The sequence below is a fragment of the Lichenostomus cassidix genome, chromosome 5, assembly GCF_008360975.1.
Source record: "Lichenostomus cassidix isolate B80296 chromosome 5, HeHo_3.0, whole genome shotgun sequence".
NCBI classification, from domain to species: Eukaryota; Metazoa; Chordata; class Aves; order Passeriformes; family Meliphagidae; genus Lichenostomus; species Lichenostomus cassidix.
In genome coordinates this window covers 5,220,180-5,248,141 of record NC_139486.1, presented here as the reverse complement: position 1 = coordinate 5,248,141, position 27,962 = coordinate 5,220,180, and the positions used below count along the sequence as shown (strand labels likewise).

General features: G+C 36.4%; 1 protein-coding gene across 4 annotated transcripts; it reads left to right on the top strand.

Annotated features, from left to right (window-relative positions):
- Positions 1 to 27,869, top strand: C5H14orf39 (chromosome 5 C14orf39 homolog). 4 transcript variants are annotated; one of them, XM_085061106.1, is made up of 18 exons: positions 1 to 241; positions 3,180 to 3,236; positions 3,545 to 3,601; positions 6,525 to 6,651; positions 10,278 to 10,367; positions 13,759 to 13,946; positions 14,424 to 14,466; positions 14,906 to 15,026; positions 16,157 to 16,251; positions 20,273 to 20,412; positions 20,884 to 20,963; positions 22,660 to 22,745; positions 22,838 to 22,902; positions 24,021 to 24,088; positions 24,552 to 24,691; positions 25,005 to 25,143; positions 26,553 to 26,610; positions 27,238 to 27,869. In XM_085061106.1, exons 2-18 carry the CDS (start codon positions 3,188 to 3,190, stop codon positions 27,438 to 27,440), a joined length of 1,749 nt encoding a protein of 582 aa, XP_084917232.1. In that variant the 5' UTR covers positions 1 to 241; positions 3,180 to 3,187; the 3' UTR covers positions 27,441 to 27,869. The 4 variants fall into 4 exon arrangements, with proteins under 4 accessions (XP_084917232.1, XP_084917234.1, XP_084917235.1 ...); XM_085061107.1 differs by lacking the exon at positions 1 to 241 and adding an exon at positions 310 to 563; XM_085061108.1 differs by lacking the exon at positions 3,545 to 3,601.
- The last annotated feature ends 93 nt before the right edge of the window (positions 27,870 to 27,962 follow it).

Here is a 27,962-nt window from a genome sequence, read left to right as displayed (position 1 = left end):
GCGGTGAGCCCGGTTGCTCCGCTGGGTGAGAGGGCTCAGCCGCTTCTCCCGGCCGCTGAAGCTGCTCCGGGCTTGCCCGACCACCCCGGCTCCCACCACCCCCGGCACGGCGGGTAGGTGGCACCAGCTGCCCTCTCCGCACCCTTCGGCGGGGCTGAGCTGCCCCGGGACGCGGGGCTGCCGGTGAGGGGCAGCGGCCGGCGGTGAGCGGGGCTCCGGCCCCTTCATTTCACCACCTCGGGTGAGGCTCTGGACGGCTCCTCGCCCTTTCCCTTCAGGCAGCGCCCGAGAGGATGCGGGGCCGCCGCGTTCTGGGCACTTTCCCAGTGCTGACGTCCCCCCAAAGGCAGAGGGTCCCCTGAGCGCCCCACTCCCGAACTCCTCCCTCACGGACTCGCCCCGCGTTTCCCACGCCGCCATTTTGTTGCGCTCCTCCTCAGCCCCTTTGGTGTCCCCTTTTGATGGGGTTTTCCCCCCAAATTTCCCCACTTTTGACAAAAATGGTTTTAATTTTTAAATTCCGGGGCTTTAGGGAATAATCTGCAGCAAAAGCGTTTTGTTTGGTATGTGCCGGACTAAGGAAAATGTGGCAATCCAGTGGGGGTTTGGGTGAGGTCTCAGGGGGTTCAGGTCTCCTCACGAGTTTCCTAAAACGGTGTGGTAAAAGAAGGGCAGAGGAACATAAACAACACGATGAGAGGCACATTTTTATTTTAGTTAATCAACAGAGATAAAAAATTAGTCAAGAAATATAAGTTCATATGAATTTCAAGAAGATTCAAACAGCCAGTCCCTGTACAGTCGTAAACAGCACTGGAGAAGAAGGGGTTTCCATCAAAAGAGCCTCGCTAAATGAAAATAACTCCTATAAAGCCAACTGGAATTAAAACTGTTTCACAGCATACAATCGGCAGAATTGAGATGTGGATTTTAAGCAAGATATTTACCTTACCACAGATTGTGGGTATTTTTCACATTTTGATGAAGAACCTGGCTGTTGCCAGATGGGTTACTGAGGAGTGGCATTATTAATGTTAGTGCTATAATGGCTTCAGACCCCGTCAGGCAGTTTTTTTGTGGGTTCTGCACCCAATACAATCTTCTAATATATTAAACTTTATTGCCACTATTGAATTCTGCATAATTACATAAATGCCGTGCAAAAATCCAAGATGCATAATAATACTTTTCTCCTGGCAGCATTCTGCATAGCCCCACTAGAAAGAATAGATGCACTTTGGAGCTGGTTTACCCAGTCGCGTGTGTTACATATTTATCTTTGACAAAAATATCAGCCACATATGAGAATTTCCTCCGAATTTGTCATCCTGATTTGGCTGATGGTTTGATGCTACTTTTCTGCCGTATGTGCAAGAATCAGTCTTTGCTACAGAGATATCCTGGAAGACAGCAGTTGTCCAGAGTTTGTTGCAGGATGGTGTTATCTACTGTTTTTAAAATCTGCAAACACCGCATATGTTACCAGTGCCGTTGAATCTCTCAGCCCTTCCTACTAGTGACACCTGAATCCTCTTAGTTCCCAGCACACAATAACATTTGTCATTTGCAGTTATCCTACTTCATTTTAACAATATCGGAATAAAAAACATTTTACATGTGCATGCTTTCAGAAGCACTATTTTCTGCAACTTTACCCGTTGCATAAATTTTATTGTAAAATTATGGCAAAAAAATTTAAATACTTTAGTTCTCTAAAAAAGCATTAATATTCTCTAGTATTCTTCTATAAAATATTCAAAAAGTAAAATCAATTGTATTTGTATGTGATCATATAATAGTTTCTATGTTAATAATATACAGCTATACAGTCTGCTCTATTGATGAACTTTGTGTTGCAATTTATAAACCAATGAATAAAATTTCTTTGCTCAATATCTTTCAATTTTTATGGAAAGTTTCAGAAAACCGGCTAACAAACTCTGTTAAACTGTTTCTAGAGAACAGATTTTTAATACATTCTCCAAACTAATTTTTTTTTTTAATGTAAAGGAGTTACTTTGGAATTTCTTTTACATGGTGTGAAAGCAAAACTATTCTTACTTGACCTGTGGCTTGAAGCAGTCTTTCTTAGGGTTTTTTTTAGTATTTTCAGAAGATTTTTTATTTGCTGTCTTAACTGTTTCCAGGCACTAGGAACTAGGATTTCAATCTTTTAAATACATTTGTTAAAACTATTATCTCTTTCTCCGAGTTTTTTATCACAGCCTGTACTAATCCAGTCACTTGGATTAGGTGTTCTGATCCTCCCTTAACTATCAGACAAATTCATTTCTGTCAAACACTCAGCGTTTTAAACACTGCCTCCGCCCCCTCCTGCTCCCAACAGCCCCTGTGCTGCAGGATGTAGCCTTAATGCCACTTTAGTTAAATTCTGCAGTTGTTTTCTATTCCACTTTATCCTGGATTAGGATCTCACACTCATCACCAATTTGTCGTGGCTCTGCTTCTCCCACAGTGTGATGGGGAAGCCACTGTGGGACAGTAAAAGTCCAGACATCTTCTCTCACTGTAAATGCACCTGAGCTAACAAGCTGTGTCCAGAGCGCTCTGATGAACGGTGTTTGCATTCTTTTTAGAGAACTGCATCATCTCCCATCCATTTAAAAACCTACAACTGAATTTCTGCACAGAGCAGCACGATAAAAACAGAAGGAAGAATCTGTTTTCCGTTGTGTGAGAGTTCTGTCTTTAATCACACTTAGCGTTTATACACCTTTGGTTTAAATGTACTTGGCCGTTCTACGGGAGGAGTGTGCAGGATGCTTAGGAAGATTTTCCATCAGCAGCACTGCAGTCCATAGGTTTAGTAGCCAGTTGGAGTACAGGCTGCACATTTTGTACACAAGCATCTCTCCTTGCGTTCTTCGTGCCTTCTGAGAACATTAAGTCTCTCAAACAGAACTGCTCCAGGAGCAACGCTTTACCTAAATAATAATCCTTCTTTTTCCCTAACTGTGGCTTAGGCTCTTACAAGTCCCTTACCACCATTAGTGAGAAATTTGGTTACACTAAAGTGGTTTAGATAGTAATTCAAATGCAGTTAAAACTACTTCCTTTTATGTTAAAATGTGTGGCATTGTCTTGCAATTTTGACTCGTTTCTTGTATCAACAAAGCTTTTGACTGTGTAAATCCTCGAATTGCTTTTTTCTTTTGTAGTTTGAACAATGAGTGACAAGATTTTGAGCAGCTTGGACAAAACTCTGGTCCAGCTTGGTAGGTCATTATATCATACCGTTTCTATTAACAATTACTTATGCACTGCATACAGTGATATTTTCTGCTTTAAACAGCAAATAAATGTATAATACTAAGGTTTTGATCTTTGCCTACATAATGTTTTGTTAGCTGTAAGGTTGTGGAGAGGGGTAATAACAGCTATTTAATATCTAAATTGCTACTTAGATATTTTGCTAAAATAATTGTTAATCAGAATTCGTGCCATTGATGCTGCCCAGCATGTGTTTGTTTCACAGCTCCACACATATATATGTATATAACAAAGGGTTAATTTTCTTCTTAAGCTTTCCAGGTAGAAAAAACTCGCTGTGCTAAGGAACACGTGAATCATCAGATAAATTGTGAGTAGTGATAAATTATCGTTTTATTGGATGCTGAACACTGATTTTGTTTCATTAGTCCTGGGACATGTTCTGCGTCTCGGGGGCGGAAGCAGGATAAACAATGGAAGCTGTCCCGTGTCCTGCTCTCACCCTGCCTCATCTTTAGCCATCAATACTTGCTCATTCTCTCCAGCAGACTTTGCTTTTGCTCGAGACTTTTAGCTGAGGCTGTTCAGCTGCCTCATGGACAGCCAGTTTCATGCTGCGCCATTTCCTGCTCTGACTCTGCAGCTCCTCACAGTCACTGGCAGCCCTTTGATTCAGCTGTGCTTGCTCAATACATCTGCCACTTGCCTCCCTTTCTTTCTTCGTGTTTTTTGTTCTTTCCAGATTTGGACCTCTGCCTCACTGCTTCTTCTCTCTTTCTGTTTTCTTAAAATAATGAAAGTTCTCTTAGTTGCTACTATGCACTCAAGTCTGGTTGTTCTTTTTTCGCAATCAAGCAGCTGGTTACTTTATTCAAAATTCAAAACAGTAAATCCAAAGAGAAAGTCTTGCTCTGCATCAAATTTCTTCCCTCCCAGGATGTACAGACAACACAATATTATGGACTTATGTCTGGACTGAGTTTTTTACCATGCTGCTGTGTGGAATCACGCATGAGAATGGTTGTGGTAGAGAAACTATTTTCCAGGCAATCTGAGGACATCTGGGCACCACTGGTACTTCATAGGTAGATACTGAAGTGCATAACCTCCAGGAAAAAAGAAAACCAGAAAATTCTTGTCTAATTTGTCTTCATTTTGATTACAACATTTCTAATAATCTTAGCTGGTATGTTCAAACAAGTACTATTTCATTAAGAAGATTATCACTATTAAATTGAAGTATCTTAAACATGAAAACATCTGTAATACTAAATCTGGCTCACCTAAAATTCTGGTTTAGCTCTTCAGTCACACAATTGAATCTTAGAGATGAGGCTTTTCTTAACATTTATGCAGGCTTAGGGTAAATGAGTATGCTCTTGGGGAAAATCCCAAAGCTGTGTAGTAACATGGCATAGCCGCTTTTGTGTTCAGTTCAGACATACCTAAATATGTGTAAACACACCACCAACACTCAGACTTTTAGCAGCTGGGGTTAAGTCTTTCAAAAACTTAGCAAAAAATAGTAACACTGATGTAATTTTGTCTCTGTGTATTACTTGGCAGATGAACAGCTGTAGCATTCAGCCTTGGACGTTTGGTGTGAGATTCATCAGGCTATTTGGCAACAGTCCCTTTATTACCAGTGGAGGGAAATAGGCACTTTTAGGGTGTGATTTATCTTATCCTGAAGAAACAGTTTAAAGTAGGTTTGATAAACTAAGCTTTAAAAATGTCAGCTGGGTGTAGGTGCAGCCATGGGTGTCTTGTTCTGAAGCAGGTGCCTGCACTGCAAAACTGGGTGAGATGGATCTCACCCACCAGGTCCTTGTGAAAGCAGAGGGTGGATTGAACAGCTCACAGAAGTGCTCATCTGTAAAAAATACTAAATGAGACATTAGGTGCATTTTTGTTTGGTAACATTATGTTATGCCTTGGTAAATCTCAAAAAGTTGTCTACAGGATTGTGCCACATTCACCTGTTTATTTATGGAAGTGAAGCTTATGTCAGTTATCCAATATTTATGTTTTGTGTGAAGTAAAGGCAAGTTATAAACTTTAGATATTGAAAATATTAAGGGACTGAAGATAACCCAAGGATAAATCAGGATAAACCAAGATATTAAATTACATTGAGAATATTTTTCCTTTTCACTGACTGACATGACTGACATTTCTCTGTGAGAAGTGATTTTTTTTCTGGTATAAATGATGTTGAAAATGAATATATAAAAAGCAGTGCAAAACCAGAGCCAAACTTCAGCATGACCTGAAGTTCCACAGCAGTAATTCCAACAACTCAAGACTCATCTTGCATAACTAAGATGCTCTTCCCAGCTGAGTAGATGAGAAGGGCAGGATGTGATTGACTTCTGTGTAGGACCACCTACTCTGGCATTTAGTACTTCAGGGCAGCAGTGATAGCAAGGGATGATTTAGCACTGATAAATCTGAAATCTTGCATTAAAAAAAAAAATTAAAAATTGAGAGGAAAAGTGCACCAAATTGTGCTTATTCCATTGCAAGGTGAACATGCACGATAGCTCCCATAGCTTTTACTTGTGAAGGGAACACTTTGCATGTTCAACAGCATGGATTCTCCTCTAAACACTCATTCAGAAAATGTTACCAGCTGTCTGCTGTCAGAAAAGGCAGATTTAAGAGTTTGCCTTAACCATCTCCAAAGTCCTTGAAAATTTGTCATTGTAATGCATTTTTTATCAATTAACCTGTGTCCTACATTAATTTATCATACATTACACATTTCCTCCTTGAGTAAAATTCCTTTTCATTTTAATTTCTTTGTTTCTGTTTTCCACTAATGGCTTATATGCCTTTAGTGATGTTTTCTATTTTTCCTTTATTGTTGTCAGCTTTCCCATTCAAAACATTGGGTTTTCCAGGCTTCTGTAAAAGAACACAAATGTTTGAAAAAATGTTTGAAGTTTGAGAATGAGTGAGCAGTGCATGGTTTGGAGTGTTTCAGTGGGAACACTAAACTGGGGAATATCACTGATAATTACTTCAGTTCTATACAGACTGGGATTCAGAAATAGCAAAAATAATGTCAGTCTCACAATGTTAGATGATAATTAAGGTACTCACCACGCAGCTGAAAATCCCTATGTTTTGACTTAGTTACTTTGCTTAATTGCAGGCTGTCCAGTCACCTGGCATTATGGAGATTAAGTTTTTTTGGAAGGAATTTTTATTCATTCTGAATGCAAACTTTTTATTTCATTTATTTGTTGAAAATGCATGGTTATAGTCCTTAATTTATTTTTTAATTTCAGTGTATGCTGCAAAAATCACAGAAAAAAAGAATCATATTGCTAGGTTGGAGGAAAATATAAATAACAGCAATGAGGCACTTGCTGATCTGCAAAAGCAGAAGGAGAGCAGCAAGAAGAGCTGTAAGGCGTAAGTATAAAATAGTTTGGACTCTGAGTTGTGGTTGGCATTAAGGAAGTCAGTGAGGAAGTAAGGGAAAAATATGTGTGGGTGTGTTCTGACAACAGTCATGTTAAAGAAAACTTTAGTATTCTCCTATTTTTTTTAAACTGCTGATCATCAGGTATAAAAATTATGGGACTACCCAGCCCTTGAGGAAACAATTTATACTAAAGCAGACTACATTTAATTTTGGTTGTTTTTTTATTACAAACTCCAGTTTTCAGAAGATCACAGGTACTATCTTTGTAACATGCCAAAGCATTCATGTAGTAAGGTAATAGAAACATAATTTTTCTACACTTGGATGCATCTGAGTTTTGTCAGATTTAACTAATATTAAGAATACTGTTTAAAAAAAGAGTCTTCCTTAAATTGAACATTTTCCTATTCTTTATTCACATTTCACATTAGTTTTTGTTCTATACATATTTTCACACAAGATGTTCCGTAACTGTCTCTACATACACATATGTGTGTTCTTCTGCTGGCAGATTCTACTATCAGTTTTGCTCCAGACTGCAAGATTTCTCTTCTGGCCAGTGTTTTGATGAATGCAATGAACTGCCATTCATGGTTTTCCTTACGTAAATATTTGTATCAGATAATTAGTTCAAGTTTTAAATGGTGATCACTTTTGGATCTTAGTGATTAGTAACTTTTCAAGGGACAATTTGGCTACAAAGAGTTTTTTCTTCCTGGCACGCAATTTTTAAAAATTATAACCTCAGATGTTTGCAAGGGTAGCTAAAAAGGCAAATCTATGTTTGACAATAGAGAGAGTTTGTCCCAGGTGATAAAATCCATCACAGTGTTCATTTCTCTACAAACTGACTAGTTCCTCGGCAGCTGAAGTCATGATTTTTTGGCAAATTCTGTTTTGTTTTCTTGCAATTCTCTATCTAAAGGTCAGTACTTCAATAAAAATATCTATTACATACATTGTAAAGTTTTTTTTTTTTTTTTAGAAAATGAATGGAGAGTGCTGGTGTTTCTAAGAATAAAGAGGGAAGTAAAGAGGCATCAGGGTTCTTTCTAGGTTTATTTTGAACCCTCAGAAAGAAAAAAAAGTAATAGAATCATTAATGAATAAAATGGGTGCAGTGGCTTCCTTATTTGAATGAATTGCTATTCAATACTGGTTTGTATCTTTACCATAAAAAGAGTCAGGAAAAGATCTGCCCTTGGTAAAAAAATTCTGTTTTCCCATTACATTAAATTCTTGCCTCCAAAGTGGTATAAAATGAACACTTATGCAAGTTTATAATAAACTATCCATACTGCTTCCTTTGATATCTTTTTGAAGCTGCAAATCTGTTTGCAAATGACAAACTGTTAAGTGATGCAAAGGAAGAAGTAAAAAATTAAGGGTAGAACTAAGGATCTGATCTAAATTTTAATCATTGAATTCAATGGGTTTTGGCTCAAGTCCTACAAAGAATAATTAATGGCATTAGTGTAAAGAGACTGAAAATGAGAAGTGACTCATTAATGAATACATGTATTCATAGAAGGACAATGCTTGCAGAAGAGTAGAGACTTTGTGTCTTAAATTATTGGAAATGTCATTTAACGACAGACTGAAAACTGCAATAAACAAGCCCTGGCTATAAGATCAGACAATTAGAGCACTTACACAGTAGAATCACCCCAAACTTCTAAAATTTATTCTAGTTGACACTCCATCTATACTGGACATGATTCTAATATTGGTTTTGTAAATTCAAATATTGTTTTGGAGTCACAATCACCCTCACAGCTGACTAATTGCCAGTGATAGAGCTCAATAGACCTCTCAAAGAAACAATGTTTTGTCTGGGTTACAAGACATCAAGACTATATTGAAGCAGATTTGAAGACTTTGAACAAAGCACAAGGTTCTTATATTCAACAAGTCTAGAGAAAATATGACATATGGGACAGATGTATTGGCATAATACTGTGTTTTCTAAAGAAATCCATATTGGTCTATGTAAAAAAGAGCTGAAGACAGAACATGACCCAAATGAAACATAGATATTTTAGACAAGTGATGACATTTTGCTGATATTTAGTTCCTTAAATGATTCAAACGGGAAATATTGATCCCGGAGCAGTAAGAAGTAGTGAAATGCTGCTGATGGAACCTATTCCAGTGTTATTGTTTCTCTTAAATTTTTAAAATTTGAATACAAGAATGGGGAGATTTCACGGAAATAGAAGGATTAATTCAGAATTTTGTTAGTTAGGAAAAGTAATTGTTGTCTTGTCCCACTAGCCAAAATGCAGGATAATTTTATAGCTTTCAGATTAGTGTGGATAAAGATCTATTTTATACCCTGGCTGATGAAAGGAAGGACAAAGAAAAATGTGATGGCTACCAAGGACATCCATGAAAAACAGTGAAGCATTTAGCAAACTAGAAAATGAGCTACTTGAATCCTGCATACCTGGTTGTGTTCACAAACCAGTGTTCTTGTACTACATGTTTTTCCCATGTCCACAGAATAGGTGTGAACAAAAAATGTGACTCACAACATGACTTATACTCTGATTAATAATATCTCTGTGAATTTTACATCGTGGGTTTTTGTCCTCCAAAGAAAGGCATGGAGTTTTCTGAGTAAAAGAACATCACAGTGTCTGGTGTGCAAGCACATTTTTATATAAGTATGTTGGTTTCTGCTTTTTAAAAAATCTGAGCCTTTTGAAATTCAGCTTTCTGCTGAATTTGCAGTATATATGGTGAAGTAACATTTTGTAGTTCCACCATTAATCACCAGTGGTGTCAAACAATTTGTATCAGGAGTGCTGGATGGCTCATGCTTCTTACACCTTTTTTTTTTTTTCCAGACAGAGTGCTTTCTTTTCAAAAACTTTTTTATATGACTTTCCTAAATATCACATCTGAATTTCACTTGAATCAGAAAGTCTATCTGCCTGTTTTTCTCATATTCCCATATCCAAGGAAGAGGTATCCTTCCAGGTGTCTCTAATGCCTGGATGTTGAGAAAGTACTGGTATTTCAGTAGCCATAAGTATTCTGTGAAATTTGCTGTGCTCTCAGTACAATCTACAGTATCCTGCTGTAGGAAAAATCAGTTTGATGCTTTCTGAGAAGGACTTGTTTAGCAAATGGAGGAAGTTTTGAGTTTGTGACTGCTGCTTGCATCTAGGTATGAGATGGGTGCTGGTGATAATGGTGAGAATGAAGTTGTGGGTGTTTCCAGCAAGGACATTTAACATACCTAGAGGATTTACTGGTGGTGATGTGTTGAGAACCTAATATGTGGATTTAGATACCTCATTGCTTAGCATTAGCTCAAAAATTTTTGTGCAGTTCATTCCATTAATTCCTTTAAAAGTGCTTTGTAATCTTTCTTAGTTTTAAATATGTAAACTTATATATTCTTGAATTTGCAGGTTTAAAATATTAACAAAATAAATATATGCCTGCAAAAGATTTCTGTACTAAACTCATTTATGTTTAACTTCCAAAAAATCAGTAAATCATTTGTTCTAGTAAGCTAGCTAAAGTAACTCAGTGTCTTCTTTTCTGAATAGTTTTTTACTAAGAAAGACCACTACTATCCTTCTTTTTGTTTACTCATCCACAGCTGGAAGCCCACCTATGCAGTTCTTAAAAAGCATGAAGAGTATTTGAAAAATGAAATTGAAGCTTTAGAGGAAGCTACAGACAATGAGAGGTATCTATGATCACATGAGATGAGGTTTCCAGCAGTAGTACTGGCTAAACTGATCAGCAAAAATAGTGCTGTCTGCATTAAGAAATGGTTGCAAACATTTCAGGATAAGTTACCAAATAATTAAAATAATTTTTTGTTTACATTACTATGAGATCATATGTTATGTTGTAGTTGCCAATGAAATAGGATAAAATATGAATTCTTGAAATTCAGTTGCTTCCCAAATTCCTATTTCAACTTTTCAGAACATTGTTCAATTGCCTACTGGTTCAAGAAAAGCCCAGTAAGTAAAAACTATTTTCAGGTAACAATTAGAAACATTCAGATAATTTCATGCTTTTCCTTATTTTTGAATAAGAATTGCATAGGATTATCAGAATATACAGGCCAAGGCTTTGTATACTGTTTAACAAGGCTTTGTACACTGTTTTATATTCTTCAAAATAACCACAAAGCATGCAAATTCAGTCTTAGATCCTGAAAAATGAGTGAGTGGCTCAGAAAAGCCTGGTATAAAACCATTTCAAGACTAATTGTTGGCAAGCTTCTGGTCAGTATTAATTGCAAATTCAATTCTGTTCAGTGAGGGACATCTCAGGTGTTTCATCTTTATTAATTAGACATGGCATTTAAAAGAAATTATTAATTGTGCAATGTAGCTGCCTACAGGCAATGAAATAAAGAACAGACCCTGAAGATTTTCACTAAAATGTTCCAAATGTGCTGAGCCAAGGCAAACCTCCTAAATTCTATTTAAGAAAGTAAAACTGGTCTCCATTTTAGAGAGGCTGCTCACCTGCACTGCTCTGCTTGTCGAGGCTGCTTGGCCCTGTGGTGCAAAAGTCATGGCAGACCCCTCCAGATAGCTAAATACCAGTTTAGAGTTGTAAATTTAGGTAATTTAAAGCATTGGTTTTGAGTCTTTTATAATAATTCTTTTTGCCAGTTGTCCAAGACAGCAGAAACAGCATGCCTGAAAGCCTTTAATTAACTCAGTTAATGGCTTATCTTTCTTCTTCCTGTTCAGAGCTCTAAATTTGGTGAAAAATAAGGCTAAATTGGCTTTCTATGAGTATATGATTAAGCCATTTTGGCTTTCACTAATTTGAGCTGACAAGCCAAAGAAGCATTACTTTTAAATTGCTTCTTTAGATAACTAGTTTCAATTCCAACACGAAAGTGTTTGATCTGTTTTCCTGAGCTTAATTATAAGACATCATGACTACAAATCATAAAATAAATTTAATTCTTATATTTTTCAAAACTGTGCCTCAAATATAGTCCCTCTGCACCGAAGCATTTGATGATATGTTCAAGTCAGCAAGATGTGCACTCAGCAAATTCTAAATATTTAAATTAGGATGAAAAATAAGTATCTTTAGAACTTCATGAGCTGATTGTTCATTTTAGCCTAGCATTTGGGGGCACTGAGGACATGCTGCTTTAGATGGAAAGATGTTTTTAAAAGATGGGCAGATCAGTTTGTGTTTAATTAGGCACTTATAATGGAGGTTTATGAAATGTTCCACATTTTTTTGTTCTTATTGGTTTCAAGAACATATAAGAATGCTTATATGAACTGAAAGTTAATCCTGAAAATAAGTGATATGAAGAAGGAAAAAGTAATAAATTGCTATCCACATAATGTTCAGGGGTGTTGTGAGTGCTGCCCTTTCCTACTCTAATTAGATTAAAATTTTTCTAATTACTTTAATGTGAATAATGCTGAATTCTAGATAGTCTGTATTATCTGCATGAATTGGAGGATGTAAATTACTTGGGGAAAATATTAAAAATAGTGACAATTTCTTAAGACTACTATACTATATATGGCCATAAATATTTTCTGTGAAAAACAGATTTTGGGAAAAGAATATAAAGTTTTAGGATTATGTTGAGAAGCTTGCAATGTATCTCCTACAAAAAAAATTTTTACTTATTTATATTGTTTAAATGTATTTGCAATGCATTTTAAGTTGTATATTAGCAAATTTCTTTTTTCACTCAGATATTGTTGTAACATCTATTTAATTAAATAGAACCAAATATTTTTCGTCTTTCATACCTGGGCAATTTTATACAATATACAGAAATATTAATTAAATCAAAAATCTTAGATTTCTGTCACCCCCTTTGTAGAAAAATAAATAGATTGGTGTAATTTTCTCTGTGAAGTTTAGGAAATATCAATTCCTGTGATGACATACAACTTCTTTCACCTAAAGTGGATTGAACTTCAGTCAGTTTAACAGGAACTCATTCCTGGAGTGTAGTTTTATTTGAAAAGTAGAATCTTCTTGTGTTTTGCCCTGGGAATTTGTTTTCCTTTTGTAACAGCAGAAGTTTCTAGTATTGAATTGGGACACAAGTTTTTCTCTCTCCCATTGCCTGGGACAGCCAGGACTGTCAAATGCAGCCTTTCAGTCATGCTGCAATTAAATGATAATAGCAGTTTGAGATAAAATGTGTTCCTTCAGGAGGAATCCTGTGTGCTTTGCAAGCAGCGAGAGCTGCTCCTTAATGCAGGGGCAGCTTAAGAGGTTGGTCTCTGCCTTGAGTTGCTGTTATGCACCATAGTTTTTCCCATAAAGGAATTGCTTGTTAATCTGTAGGCATGCTAATAATTTAATATTTTTAAATTTGCCTCTCCATTGTTCACACAAGCTTTTCCTACATTGATTGGTGTTACCTACTTTAGGAATTTATAGCTGTGTGCTCACACGATGTCAGTGAAATTACATTTAGTGTAACAATTATTTACAGGGCAGCCCCACAAGGAGCTGAGCATTCTGGCTCTTTGCCATTTCAACATTGGAGTGTTTGCTTAACCTTAAGTATGAATAGTCCTATTGTTTCAGTGTGTCTGATGTGTGTGTCTAAGGCTTCCCCGAGTCAGACAGAGATTACTCAGCATCTCCTTGGAGGCAGCTCTTAGTCCAGTGGTGCACCAGGCTGCTCTAAATATGGGATGTTTGGCCAAATTCTCTTCTGCTGTAACTTTGATGCAGCTCCACCGAAGAAGATGGAATTGTGCCAACATGCACCAGCAGAGGCTTTGGCCTGCAGTGAGTTTCATCATAATTACACAGGGAAAAACACATTTGTCACCTGCCAGGCTGCCTTTGAATGTGGTGTGGTCTTCATTCCTTTCAGAACTGGGAGGTTTGGTTGGTTTTTACATCATAACTATTCTTTGTTACATACAGCGTTGTCTTCCTTGAATATAGGTGGAAGAAAAAAACCAAAACCAAATATTAACATGAATGCAATCTGACCTTTTCTTTCTCATGATAGCAGCAAGTTTATTGAGCTGATGCCATAAGTTTATAGGTTTTTTCCTTATAAACAATGGCTTGCTGTGAAAAACATTAAATTACATGTATTTTTGTAGGACAATGTATCAGGATTACCTAACCCAGTGTACAGAGACTTTGCAAGAACACCGCAAAAAATATACAGAAACTGCTCTTGCCCAGGAGTATTACAAAAAAAAGGAAGAAGTTGAAGAAATCCAAAACAGAGTTTTGAAACACTCTGAAAAATACAAATGGAAAGAAGATGCTTGCTTGGATATTCTGGGTACTGCTATTGTCAATGTTTTTACAATAAAGCCTTTTGGCAGTGCACTGCACATTGACGGTGCCATACAGAAAACCTCTAATTTTCCACAGTTTCCTTTAAGCTAACAAAATATATTCTCTTTGTTACACCATTTTTAGGAAAAAAATCTGTAGGAAATAAGAATTTAGCTTATATATACTCATATTATTTCCACCAAACCATACATGTATATGGGGAGAGGTTTGTCATTGAACTTCTTGGGGTAAAAAAGTTTTAAGATTCCTTTAGATTGAGCCTCTCAAAGTTTTAAATTTCTTTTGTGTATCTTTTTAGTGCTGTTTTTAATGGCATTACTGTTACACTGTACATGTTGTCTGTATATTTGTTATCTATACTAAACCAAGATAAATGCCCCATATCTATTAATTAATCTTTTATTTATTAGGAAAATTAATTTGTTACTTAATGAGCTGAAATTCAGTTTTTTATTTGCAGAGGCCATTCCTTTTAAATCCGTGAATGACTGGGCTATACAACTGTATCCTTGATTTCTAGTGTTTATTGAGTTGGCAGGGAAGAAATTCTACATTAGCCTTTCACAATTTTCTGTTAGAAAAGAAAACAATTAGTTTTATAGTTGTTATGTAGTTATATAGTTATATAGTTATATAGTTACATTTAGGGTGGCAGTGTTAGCATTTTCTGTGAGGTCAAATTCAGCTCCTCAATTTAAATTTATGGGAGCATTTTGAGGAAAGAAAATAAAATTTCACTGAATAACATATCCATCAAAAACACTTAATTTAGGAGAAGCTTAATTTAAATTAGAGTTGAACATTTGCCAAGGCAATGCCGAGGAAATGTAGATTTGTCAGAGCTTCCTTTAGCATTTTTGTTATAGCATAGAGGGGTAAGGGATCTGATGGCACCCCTTGCTTGAAAAAAAAAATTGTAAAATATATACCATGACATGGAAGTGCCTCTATGAAGCAAAAAACACAGGAAAGATTCCAGCTTGCTGAAGCTGCTGCTCAGGAATCCATCAAATTGCAAAAAGAAGCAGAAGCATTAGAAATGAAAATTGACTACTTAAGAAAGGTAACTGTATCTTAATCTTATTCTATATAAATACACATTATACATGTGGTCATACATAGCACCATTACATTTTCTGAAACATCAAAAAACTAGTGCATTTTCAAGCACACAGACCAACAGGATGATTCCAGCCTTCTAATTATGTTTCCATAGCATCCCATAAGTTTTCTTATAGAAGAGGGGTCCATGAATGTACAGGTTCTCAGTTTGTGCCACAGTTTCTATTAAGCCACTGTGTCACGATGACTTTGGTGTTGGCTCAGGAGGATACACTTGAAAATAGATGAGGGCCACTCCTCTGTGAGCCCCAGGGCTTGAGTGTGCAGCTTTCACAGGTCCTCCTGGGTTTTAAGGGTTTGTGTTTAGCTAAATATGCTTTACAGGAAGAATAAAGAAAATTCCTTCTTTCCTTATTTTTCCCCCAAAATGCATGTATGAGAATATAATACTCAGCAGTGAAACTGGCTGATTTTAGACAGGAGAACAATACAGTTCAACTGACTAGGAGAAGTACTGATTCCAAAGGGAGAATCTTCAAAAAATGAAAGGGATTTTATCAGTACAGAATTTGGATCCACTCCTCTGTAAAAGGTCTCTTCTAAGCCTGAGTAGCCCAATCTTGTAAAGGTTTAGTAACTTTTTATGGCATTGCATCTGGATGCTTTTACCTGTCTGGACCAGGTGATCAAGGACTCCATTTGCTGCCTTGTGCTGATATCAGCGTGTTTTGCACAGGTGGTTTTTTCTGTTTATATTCTGTGATCCTGTTTGACACTCATAGTTACAGCCTGAAGTTCCTAATGTGGGATGTGCTGTGTAAACATGCAGGAAAAAGGGATGTGGTGAATTTATTTATAGCTGTGAAGAAGACCATGTAAGGAGCTCCAGGTTCTGAGTAGACACTTAGAGCCCATGCTCCAAAACTTTTGCGTTTATTCCAGCTGTTACAGAATATCCAACAAAAATTTTTACCTCTTTTTAACCTTGTTCTTCTTATTTCTTCAGAACTTCTTCGCTACAAAAACTATTCCTGAGCACTGATTCATCAAGTTTAGACTACTTTTGCAGTACGTAGCTAAAATATTTCAAATTTTGTTAATTTTTATGCAATTTGTTCTTTATCTTTTAAGACATTTGAAGAGACTAAAGAAGATCAAAATAATTCTGAGAAGATTGAAGGAAAACATCAGAAAAGTCTTGAGAAGCCAGAAGAGTTTAAAGAAAGGTACACTTCAAAATTATTTTTCCCTTTGCTTTTATCCAGAAAACTATCTCAGAATTTACCCAAAGACTGCTACAAAACACAAATTGTTGCTAAATAAGGACTGGCAAGCTTCTCTAATCCTGGTCATGGGATTTAATGATATCATTTAAAAAGTTTATATTTCTGGGGTTATGATGGTGACAAATTTTGAGTATTGAAGCTCAATATATCTGGAAACATAATATAAAAATATTTTGTAGAAGCATTTGCTCCTCAGCTACTGCAGAGAGATCTGTGTGAGTAATTTTGAATGCAAATACAGTGACTGTGAAGTCAGAGATAAAATAACATTAACCCTACTAAATGTATATTTGGGAATAGAGTCAGGGTTCCACATGTCAGTTGTCTTCACCTCTGAACTACTTAAGAAATTTAACTCTTAATTTAGTTCTTAAAAACAAGCATGAGTGAAAGTTTCATAGACAGGATTAATGGCTTAGTAAATTAGTCAGCAATCATTTACAGCTGGGACTCACTTTAATTTGAGCTCAATTACAATGACTGAAAATCACCATGAGGACTATCTTGCACTTATCTGGAGTCCTTGTGAATGCTGAAACATCTCCTGTCGAGCTGACACTTTCAGACCAAAATCCATTTTAAAGCAAAAATATGTCCAAAAGACTTTGTCTGAGTGATTTTATATTATGGTGTGCTTGAGAAGGAATCTTTTTAGGGTTTTACATAGGCATTTAGTGGAATATATCTATAAAAAGATGTCATTTTAGTAATTCCTAAGATCATTTTCACAGGGATATTTTAGGTCTTTAGTGTCTTCTTACAGACCTATGAATCATTCACAAGTGGGTGTATTATGAAGCTGTGGAAAAAACAAACAAACAAACAAACAAAAAAAAGCAGGAAAAAACCCCCAAACAGAAAATGTGTAATTGAGAAATTGAGCCATACAAAATAAACCTTTGCAGACTCACAGCAATGTACAAAAATATAACAGCAGAATATGGGGTACCAAAGGCAGGAGTTTCTTTTGAGCTGTCCTGCAGCCACTACAAAGTTAATACTGAGCAAAGAGATCTTTGTGACGAAAGAGGAGATCTCTTCATCTTCTGCCACAAAGCAGAAGAAATAAAAAGGAATTGTACTGTGAATCTCCACAAACTGATCCAGACCAGCATGAAACCAGCAGCATCAAGGGAGAGAACTAAAGAGAGCAATGAAAGCACTGGGCAGAACAATGCACAAATTAATACCCATGAAAAGCTTTAGACAGCTACAAGACAAGAAACCGACTTGCAAGTCAATTAATAGGTGCTGATATATATATTCTGCTCTGGGCAGCAGGATAGCAGTGGGAATTGCTCTTTTTAAAAGTCTGGACACTGTTGTTTGAATCACTTGCTGCTGGCCAGCTGTTGGAGTGCAAACCACAGATTCCTCTGCTCTTACCAGCTCTTCTCTCTGATCCATGGCTCACCAGTTACACAGACAAGTATCACAGTTTCATTACCAAAGCAAGAGTTCTCATCAATCACCAAACAGGACTCAACTCCTTTGAAGTCTTGGCCCTGATTTCTCAATTAGACATCATATTTATTACATAGGCTGATATCTTGAACTGTGCTATGGCATATAACATGTTCATTCTCTCTGCTTTTGTAAAATGGTTGGGAAAGCTTTAATTCCATGATTCTGTAATTATTTTTTTTTCCAATTTGGTCCTGTATTAATTCCCTCTTTTACACTTCAAGTGAGAGATTTTTGCTAAAACTTCACATAAAACACATTCCATGGTGGATTATTGCAGTTCTTTCAGCATCTTTGCATCAGAAGTGATTAGCTTTTATTGGTCAAAGGAAAAACTTGATAATATAATTCTTAGAAGAGTACTTATGAAGTTGTTTCCGAACTTCTAATGTAAACATAAATGAAGAGCTAACCAACACTCACCAAAGCTCATAGACAGTTATTAGTAGTTATTACAAGTCCTGCTTCCCAAAAGAATGCTCCTGAGGAGAATGCTGAGCATGGCTTCAGTAGCTGTAAATCCCACAGAAACAGGTGTGATTCTTCATATGTATAATCAGATACATGTGATTCCTCTAGTGAAAATTGATATTAGCCCTTGGGGTTTTTTTATGCTAAGAAGAAGAAAATTCTACAAAGGAAATGGCACTTTATTTTGGCTTAATCTCTCTTTTTCTCCTTACACTTTAAAAAACCCCTGCAGTATGGATCAAGATAAAGATTTTTTTATCTACTCAGATGTCTAATAACAATGAAGTAGAGAAAATGACTTATGATTATTCTTGTTACTGCAATTTGTATTGTTTTGAGCTATAGGATGCAGTTTTATTTTTCTTCCAGTGGTTATTAATTATGTCAGAAAATATGTGAATGGTTTATATTTCAATAGTGTTTTTGTGGAGGGAAGGGACAGGTGTATTTCGCTTGCATAGAGTTTAACTTCAGGCTCTTTTGGAAGGTTTTGGTACTTAAAGAAAGCACATCTTACAAATTTCTGAGTCTGGTTTGTGACTCCACCTTTGAGACATTCTTCTGTATAGACATGCATTGTAAGAGGATTTTTTATTTAATGGAGAGTAAATCTTTAGAAATACAGAGTTGTCTGCTAGGCTTTACAGAAGCACATGGAAACTGACTGCAGCAACTCTTAAAAACACAATTTGACATCCCAAGTTCTAAAAAGAGCCCCAAACCAATTAAAAAAAAACCCAACCCAACAACAAAAATCCCCGTTTTTGGCAGTCTAACTGATGGCCTTAGCCACAGTAGCCTTGTTCAATTGATCTTTGAATGATGATTGTGGTGAAATGAGCCATTTGGAGCAAAGTGAAGCAGCTTTAGCCAGAGTTCTGTGCCTAGCTCTGTTTCCGTTTCTCCTTGCTTTTGCATTCCCTACATCTGAATTTAAAGATACACCAGCCACACACATCTTGTTTTCTGTAGGATTCATTCTTAGCACAGGTTTAACTATAATTAATGTAATTGAAAGACTTATTTTGGTTTTCAATTTCTTAGGTGGTATATGTTTTGTACAGTTTGTTCAGTCTCAGTCCAGCACAGCACCAGGTGTAAATGTAATTACAAGTCAAAATAGTTCATTTCATCAGAGATATTTGGCTGAGGTGCTTTCACAGTTTTATGTGAGCACAGTCGTGTTTAATGTGTTGTTAGGTCCTTGTATCTTAACCAGTTCTTCTAGTTGGTATTTTTTTTATTAGTGTTGCTAATTTTACTCTACACTATCTTATAAAGTGTGTCCTACATTTTATCTTATTTTTCTTGATGGAGAATTTCAGGAAGAATAAAAAGACTGACTCAGTTCTTCATTTGTTCTGAACAGCATTGTTCAGTCAGCTACAAACCAGATGTTGTAGCTAGAAGCGCAGAGGCACTAAGCAGGAATGCCAGAGAGAAAATAAAATAGAACTCATTATTCTAAAAAATGGTAAATGTTCCTGTGCCAAATAGCCACTTTACTCTTCATTGTTCTGCTAACCTTTGTCTTTCTGCACTGTAAAGGGCTATTTACCCTACACAGATAATTACCCCACAAGTGAAAACACTTGCTGCAGTTTTCTCTTTTGTGTATGTGTAGTGTGAGTATTCCAGACAATCTCAGAGAGAGAGAGAGAGAGAGAGAAAAAGTGTTTTTTAAATGTGAAAATGTCAGAACTACCATAATGATGCACTTTGATTAAAGTGTAAAACTCCAAGCTACTAATACTTTTCTTTGATACTGACAAAATTTAAGCCATCAGTGTTCTTATAAATGGCTTATTACTCCTCTATGGCTTCTTTTTCAGAGATATTCTCTGTCTGATATTATTTAACGAAAACCTCATTTTTATCAACTACAGGCTCTGAAAGTAGAAGAACCTCCTTGACAACATACAATGCCCTTGAAAATTCCACTTATTTGAAGAGTTATGTTTTATGATTTCTTTTCTTTTGCAATGAGTAACCCTTTTTTTTTTTTTTTTTTTTTAAATTTGTTCAGAATGTTTGAAGAACATGAACGTCCATCTTTGCCAGATGAAAAACGTCGGCTGTATAAAGCATTCCGTGTCCCATGCACTCCTCGGAAATTTGTCCCATCTATACAGAGTTTTAGATTCTCAAAACAACGACCAGAAACAGGTGTACTGTGTTTAATGATTTCCCAGTGAGCATTCTGGGTTATTTTTGTCCAAAAGAATGGGTAATTGATGACAGCAAATCTAGTGAAGTGCTCAACTACTTATGGTTGAAGCCGGGCTTTCAATGGCATTTGGGTGCTTACCATTTTTTATGTTCTGGAAATTTTCTGTGTCTGATTTCTCCCTCATCTATGCAATGAGCAAAGTAACATGACAGATACAACTGATGCATGGTGTCAGAAACATCTGAAAATGATTTAATTTAAAATTTAATTTAGAATCTAAAATACCTTTAGCAGTGTTTACATTAGTACAGTAAATTTGTTTGGTGCTTTCATTTTTTGTGATAAGTTTCTTTTTGCTCTCTATTAAAAGGAAAATTTATAAGGTTTGTTACCAAGTTCAGTTTAACAATGCCATGCTTTGGATACTTAATCCTGTTGACTATATTGTGTAATATTTGTAAATATAGGGAGAGAAGAAAAAGAAAAAGCAATGGAAGTTTCAGTGGCCACCGGCAGTTCCTCCAACCTTGCAGAAAATACATCACAGGTGTGTTGCTCTCCCACTAGTAAAAACATGAGATTATTTAATCTAGTTTATGTGGTTGTTTAATTTAAAGCACTTCAAATACACCTCATGCTGTTATGTCTTACATAAAACCTGTTAGTGCTGTAAACTGCTAATAATGGTAAGCTGCAATTACTTGGTAATCACAACAAAAATCTTTCTTTGGTGCCTTTTCATTCTGAAAATATCCATGTTTTTACAAAGTGCATTCTAACACCAAACTCGAGGTGGACCATCTTACCAACTCATTTTGTATAATGGTTTTTAACATTTAAAATAACCTCTGTAGATTTTGTGTGTAGCAAATATCTGGAACTCTAAAGAAGGAACAGAATCTTCTGTTCCTGATGAATCATCAGCCATCTACTCCTTAATGAAGGATTTCATAAAGGACTAAATGTACAGGACAGCCTACAGTTAACAGCTCCATTCTGTGGTTCAATCAGAAAGAGAAATCTGGGCTGAGAGGAATAAAACCATGAACAACACTCCTTGTTGCACTGCAGGAGCCACAACTCCATTTTCTATCTCTCACCCATAAGAATGTAGTTACTATGACACTTTTGAAATGCTGGAGTGAATTGCAGCTTTATTCAAATGCAATATTTTTGTATTCAAATGCAATAAACTTATCCAGAAGAAAGCTGGAGGTGCAACTTGCAAAGTTGTGAAAACAACCAATAGTCTCATGGAATGCAAGACCATTGATAAGAGCAATAGATTGTTAAATATTAAAGGAGGAATCAGAGAAGGTAAGGCTGTGAGGGATAAAAGAGTTTGTAACTGTGTTTGCTGTGCAGGAGCTTGGGCAAGTTTCTATATCTAAACCTCCTTTCTAAGGGACATCCCGCTGGATCTATTTAAACCCAAAATTTAATGAACAACAAAACATAACCATGATTTTTTTAAGAATTTCAAGGGAACTGAAGAATGAAGTGAGTGAATCACTAAATGGCTTTGAGTGGAGCCTGTGTGAGAAGACAAAGCCTTCATAACATAAGACAAGATGAAAGGCAGTGACAGGACTGAGTGGTACAAGACCAGAAGAAATTTCAAGCAATTCTGATTTGTGACTGGCTGAGGGAGTTGGACATGATGAGGATGATGGAAGGGCTGTTGCCAGGGTAATCTAGAGATGAGGCTGGGGATCTGGACCTAGAATTGCACTTAGACAATAGTGGGAAGCAGTAAGTCAAGGTTAAGAGAACTTTAAGAAAGGGTGATGGCAATAAGGAAAAGAAGATGGAGTCTGAGGAAAAAATAAAAAGGTTGGAAGAAAGAAGGTTGCTATGCTTCAGAAAAGGTGTGCTGTACAGTACAGGAGTTGAGTGGCTGACAGATTCTGCAGAACCAGCCCTTTTGTCCCCTACCCTGAATAAAATTCAGTTTGATACATTTTGTTAATTAAAAATAAACAAGAAATAGACACTCCCTGTAAAATAATACGTTATCTGATGCTGAGACATGGTTTCCTCACCCTGCCCTTAGGGCACAAATACATGCTACATAGAAGATGGCTTCTGCTCTGATAAAAATCTGATAAAAAGTTTTTACATTGCCTGATCCTTAATTCTCAGTTAAAAGGAGGGATTTCCATAGTCTAAGGAGAAATCAGAGTGATATTATTGAAGTGACAATTTCATTTGCTGCCTCACTTGAATTTTTTTCTGTCTTTTAGATGGTTATTGACACTGCAGGTACTAATAAGCCACAAATTGCCCAAGTTCCGTCAATAGTAAGCATACAAAACCCAGTGAAATTCAGGTAATTTTCTTTAATAAAGCAGATTTCATTCTTGAGGCTGGGGTTTACAGAAATAATTCACATTTAGACAATAATGAAATTTTGTCTTTTAGACTGTCAGATCATCCAAAGCAGTTCACTTCCAATCAACAGTTTGAGAGTGAAAAACCAGTACTGGGTAAAGTACTACTGTAATTTTTTTTATTAGGTTGGACCCCATAATTACAAACCAGAAAATTCTAGGGACCAAATTTTCATTCTGGTACTAAGAGCTTGCTATTTGTATTTCTTTTCTACCTTGATTATTTAGCTCAAAATTTGAGTACAGCAGACAGACAGAGTCTTAATTTAAATAGAGAATGAACTACTCAGTGATGTGGGATTTAGTCTGCATTGACTATTGTGAATGTAAGGATCTGTCCAACATCTCTTGTAAATTCACAGTCAAATCTCAAATTACCTGGGTAAAATGGAACCCAGTCTTAGCATCTACTCAGAAGGCATGAGAAAATGCAAAGAAAAGGGATGTAACAAACCTGGTAATTTAGGTATCTTGAAGAATCAGATTAAAATTATTAAAGATGAAAATTAACTGGAGAAAAACATGCAGAATATCTACACAAAACAGGGTAGTTACACCTGTAGTTTTTGAAATCACAAGGAACTGAGCTTCAGTTTAAATGTTTCTTTTTCCAATTGTACTGCCAATGTAGATGCACGTAAAAGAATATAGTCTAGATTTTTTTACAAACAGAATACTAATTCCGTGTCTTGAAATATTGGCACTTAACCCACAGCATCTGAGATGTACCACAGTCTGAAGCTTAAAGCAGAAACTGATAGCAGAAAATCTGGTAATGTTCCTTCTCATTTCTCATCCTGGCTCTTGCCCAGTCCTTTAAACTACACTTCATCACTGTCACATGGATGTGCTTTTTATATTGTTCCCACCTGGTTTCTATTGACTGATATTAGCACTCTCAGAGGGCAATAGCTGGAGTAGACAAACACAGCACTCTCAGGGAACAATGGGAAGGTTTGAAGAACACACCAAACCACAAGAAGCAGCCTGAGTAACGCTTTAACAATAGCGAGTAAGTGGCAGAACAAGAGGTAATTATTATGGGCACAGCCACAAAGTGGGCTGTTAAGAAAACCACAGTCACAACACTTCCTTACCAACAGCAGTGCCAAGTTAGTAAACCTTTCTCAAGTGTTCTTTCCCACAATGTATCTGTTTTATGTATCCGTTTAAAATGCTGTTATAATACAGGCAGTGCTGTCTTTTTTGTACAGCGAGCCAAGAGGCCAAATGTGCTGATAAAGAAGCAGATGAGCCCAGGGAATCTTCGTATGTACCTCAAGTAAGCAAAGCATTTCTTATGTTATAAGTAGTTTATTTGGAATAGTCAAAGTATTTTAGTATATTTGGTTCGGTTGGCAAGAGGCAAATCTCAGAAATTGATGAAGTGACTCATTATAAGGCACATGACAGTGAGGAGCCAATCAATGCCTTCTGATTGGTAATTGCTCTTGATCACCTCAGTGTTCTGAGGGGTTTTATGCTGCCTTAATAATAAGCTATTTAGGATGACTATCCTATGTACACCATACTTTGTTTATCAGTTGGTGCATAACAGTTTCATTAATGTGAGCTGATGAAACGTTTTGAGAAAAGTCTGCATTTAAAACTCATTTGTTGCACAGAGCTGTAATAAACAGTCTCAGTGCTGGCTCCACTGAGAACATATTTATAGGCAAAAGGACTAATGATATTTTGGGAAACTTTATGTGTTATAAACATCATTGTATATTTCTTTCTAATAGGATGTGCACACAGGTTTTAAGCCAAATGAAGATAATCCTGACATAGCAGAAGAAAGTGCAGAACCTTTCTTAAGAGCACCTAAAACACCTGACTTGAAGGGGAAAAAACCACTGTTCTCAAAAACACCTCCATTTGACTTGTATGGTTTCAACTTTTATTTTGAGTCTGAGCAAAAGTTCTTTTGTTTTGCTTTGGGGTTCTTTTGGTCTGTTTTGTTTTTTGTTTTTTGGGGTTTTTTTTGTGAAAATGGCGGGGAGTTGGTAAGAACACCACCATGTTTTACTTCAAAGAATTGTGTTATGTGTTCTGTGATGCAAAAAGCAATTACTGATAGAATCTATGGGAATGTAAAAAAAAGTGAAAAAAGATAAAGAGGAAAAAATGGAAGGAAAAAAGCCCTCTGCATTAGTTAAAAAACTATTAATATAGTTCCTTCCTTCCTGTATTTACAGCATTCAAAATTTAGGTTGCGAAGAAGGAACATCAAAATCTCCTGCTTTCTTTTCTCTCATGAAGAACTTCTCCCAGAAGTCACCTGGCTTTAATTTATCTGATTCTTCTCTCTTTGGAGCACAAAATTCATCTGATGAGGTAAAAATGATTAATGGTGAATGCTGAATTTCCACAAAGCAAAATATGCAAACAAAACAGCATTGACAGAGAACAAGATTTTGTAGACTGGTTAACTTTGTAACAAACAATTTTTTTAATACCTTGGTCAATTTTCATTTGATGTCCTTTGAAAATGTTTAATTCCTTTCCTGGCAATCCCCCTATGATGACTTCTAACCAATTATGAATCTTTCTCATATGGATCACGTGGATACAATGACTCAATTCACAAAAAGGCTTCGGGTTCAATGTTACAGTGCAAAATTAAATTCCCTAGCAGAATTCACAACTCACATGCTTCCTCTGTGTGGTTTTGTTTTGATCAAGTGAAGAACAGTGAGAAAGTAAGAAAGAACAATCTATTAGGGGTACTGAACAGCAAATACAGATTAGCTATACTCAAATGGAGGAGCTAGGTAGGCTACTGAATGGAACAGGGAATGAAATCCAGGTCTTCCTTTTTCTTTGCAGGTTCCCTAACTCCAGTGCTCTAGAGTAGTTTTTCCTCTCCTGGGCTATTAGGTAGATAATTTGGGATCCAGGATAGGTGAGTGCATAAGACAAGGCTTAGGTATCACTTGGCAGTGTAGATCCAAGGCCCATTATGCAAATAAGGGATTTGAGCCCAGGTAGCTCCTATTTCAGTGGGTGTGCTCACTTTTATGGTTACTGGCTGGAAGATGAAGGAGGGATGAAGCAAAACACCATTTTATCCTGGGTTTGGCAAGATATATGTGGTTGGTATCTCATAGCATGAGCTGCGTGTAGGAGAGAACACTCTGGTGAGGATTTGTGAATTGTTTAGGAATGAGGTGGGTTTTAAGTCACCCAGTGCTGTCAGAACCAACATTATTTTGTGCCTGCTCAGCAGCAGAAACTAAGAATTTACCAGGCTGTAGCAGATCTGTGTTTCTCTGAAGTTAGATGGGAGTTTTGAAGGACTTCACTATCTATTTTAAATCTAGTCTAAGAACTCTTTTAAAGAATGAAAAGTGGTTATCCTGCTAATCTTTCTGGCAATATCAGGCCCTACTCAGTAGCAAGTATTTGTGTTGTTGCTTGGGGTTTTCATAAAATGTCACAGAATTGAATAATTTTGAATCTTTTTGGTTTAAAAAACCAGCAGTAGTCAGGTCAGCTTTTGGACTGTTATCAGTTGGTTTTTCTCCTAGAAGAATGGAAGGAGGGTGTTTGCAGCTGCATGCAAATATCATAAACCCCATCTGATCAAACAGCTTACCTTGCAACTTTAGGGACTGATAAATACCTTTAAATACAGATTTTTCTAAAGGCTGCTAGCATTCACTGAGACAGTGTCTTTCTCTCCAAAAACAAATGCATATTTTGCCTTTCTCATTTGTTAAATTAAAAATTTGTTGACATTTTAGATGGAGGAAAATTATCCTGTGGGAAACCTGAACTCTCTGCCCCCACACAGAGATATTGGTAAGTCTGAAACTCAGATATACTTGTGTATACCAGCTCTCTTCTGCCTGTGTTTATATGACTGCAAGCTCATGATCCAGCCTAGCAGAGCACCTTTGGTTTTCTGAAAGGATGTTCAGTTGTGATAATGTAGCTCAGTGGTTTATTGTGCTCATTTGTGTTTTAACTAGCTTAAATCTTTCTTTCCATGTTTGGCTCCAAATGTATGATATATCATGGAAAATAAGAGGTATGAGAAAGAAATAGGAATAGTGGTAGCTGTGTTTGAAGCAAAATGAGAGGATTTGCAAGGCAGAAAGAAAAGTCCAAGTATTTCAATGGTTGATCACATTGTTCTCTAAAGAGCAATTCTGCAGATTCTGTTTACAAATACCTCTGTTGCAAAATGTATCATGCAGAAATGTTTTATCATTCTAAATCATTCAAGTACTTCACACTTCCTTCAATGTAGATTCTAACAACAACCCCCTGGAAATACCATCTCTGGTACAGAAATAAACACACTACTGTAGGCTGATGGTCACTGGGATATTTGGCACAATATATTAATAAGGAAACATACACTGAATGCAGTATTCTCTGAGTAATATTTAATCTAAGAACAAATACAATATGTATTCCATACAGGGAGCTTCTTTGGGAAACCAGAAAGTGAGGATGCATTTGCCTTTCCCTTCCACTCGGATTCACCTTCTCATGCCTTTGGGGATGGAAAAGATGGCTTTAGTTTTTCACTTGCATTTGGACAGGATCAGGGATCATCACCATCTCCGTCTATGAAAGGTTTCCATTCTTCCTTACAAAATACAAAGCCATTTACATTCTTTTGAATACCTTTGACTTCCTTTTAAATTATTTTCCTACTTAGCCTTGACAAAGGTTTTCAGTTTCTTAAGTTGAAGTACAAGGCATTTCATCTTCTCCTTCCATTCCTTGTAAGAATACATTCTTGCAAGTGCTGCAATGTGTGTTCATCAACCACACGTTTTGAGATGCAGCTTTTATTCTTCTTATTTATCTTTAAAATGTGTTTTTTCATAAAAAGTTATGGTGTATTCTTGCTAAATTGCCAGTCACAGGCAGCAAAAATATTATTTTGCAGTAGTGTGTTAATTCAATGTCTGTGTGAGAGCATTTAAACATTGAAATGAGAACTTTCAGCTTCTGATATAAACTACTTGTGTTAGTAAGAATGACTGTTGTAGTAGTAAAAGCTGAATTTGAATTAAAGACAGTGTTCTTGAGTATTCTGTGTATAACAGCTGATTTATAAAAGTTTTGAAATAAACATTTTTGTTAATTTTATACAAAGTTTTGTAGATATTTCTTAATATCTGAGTAGAAACAATGTT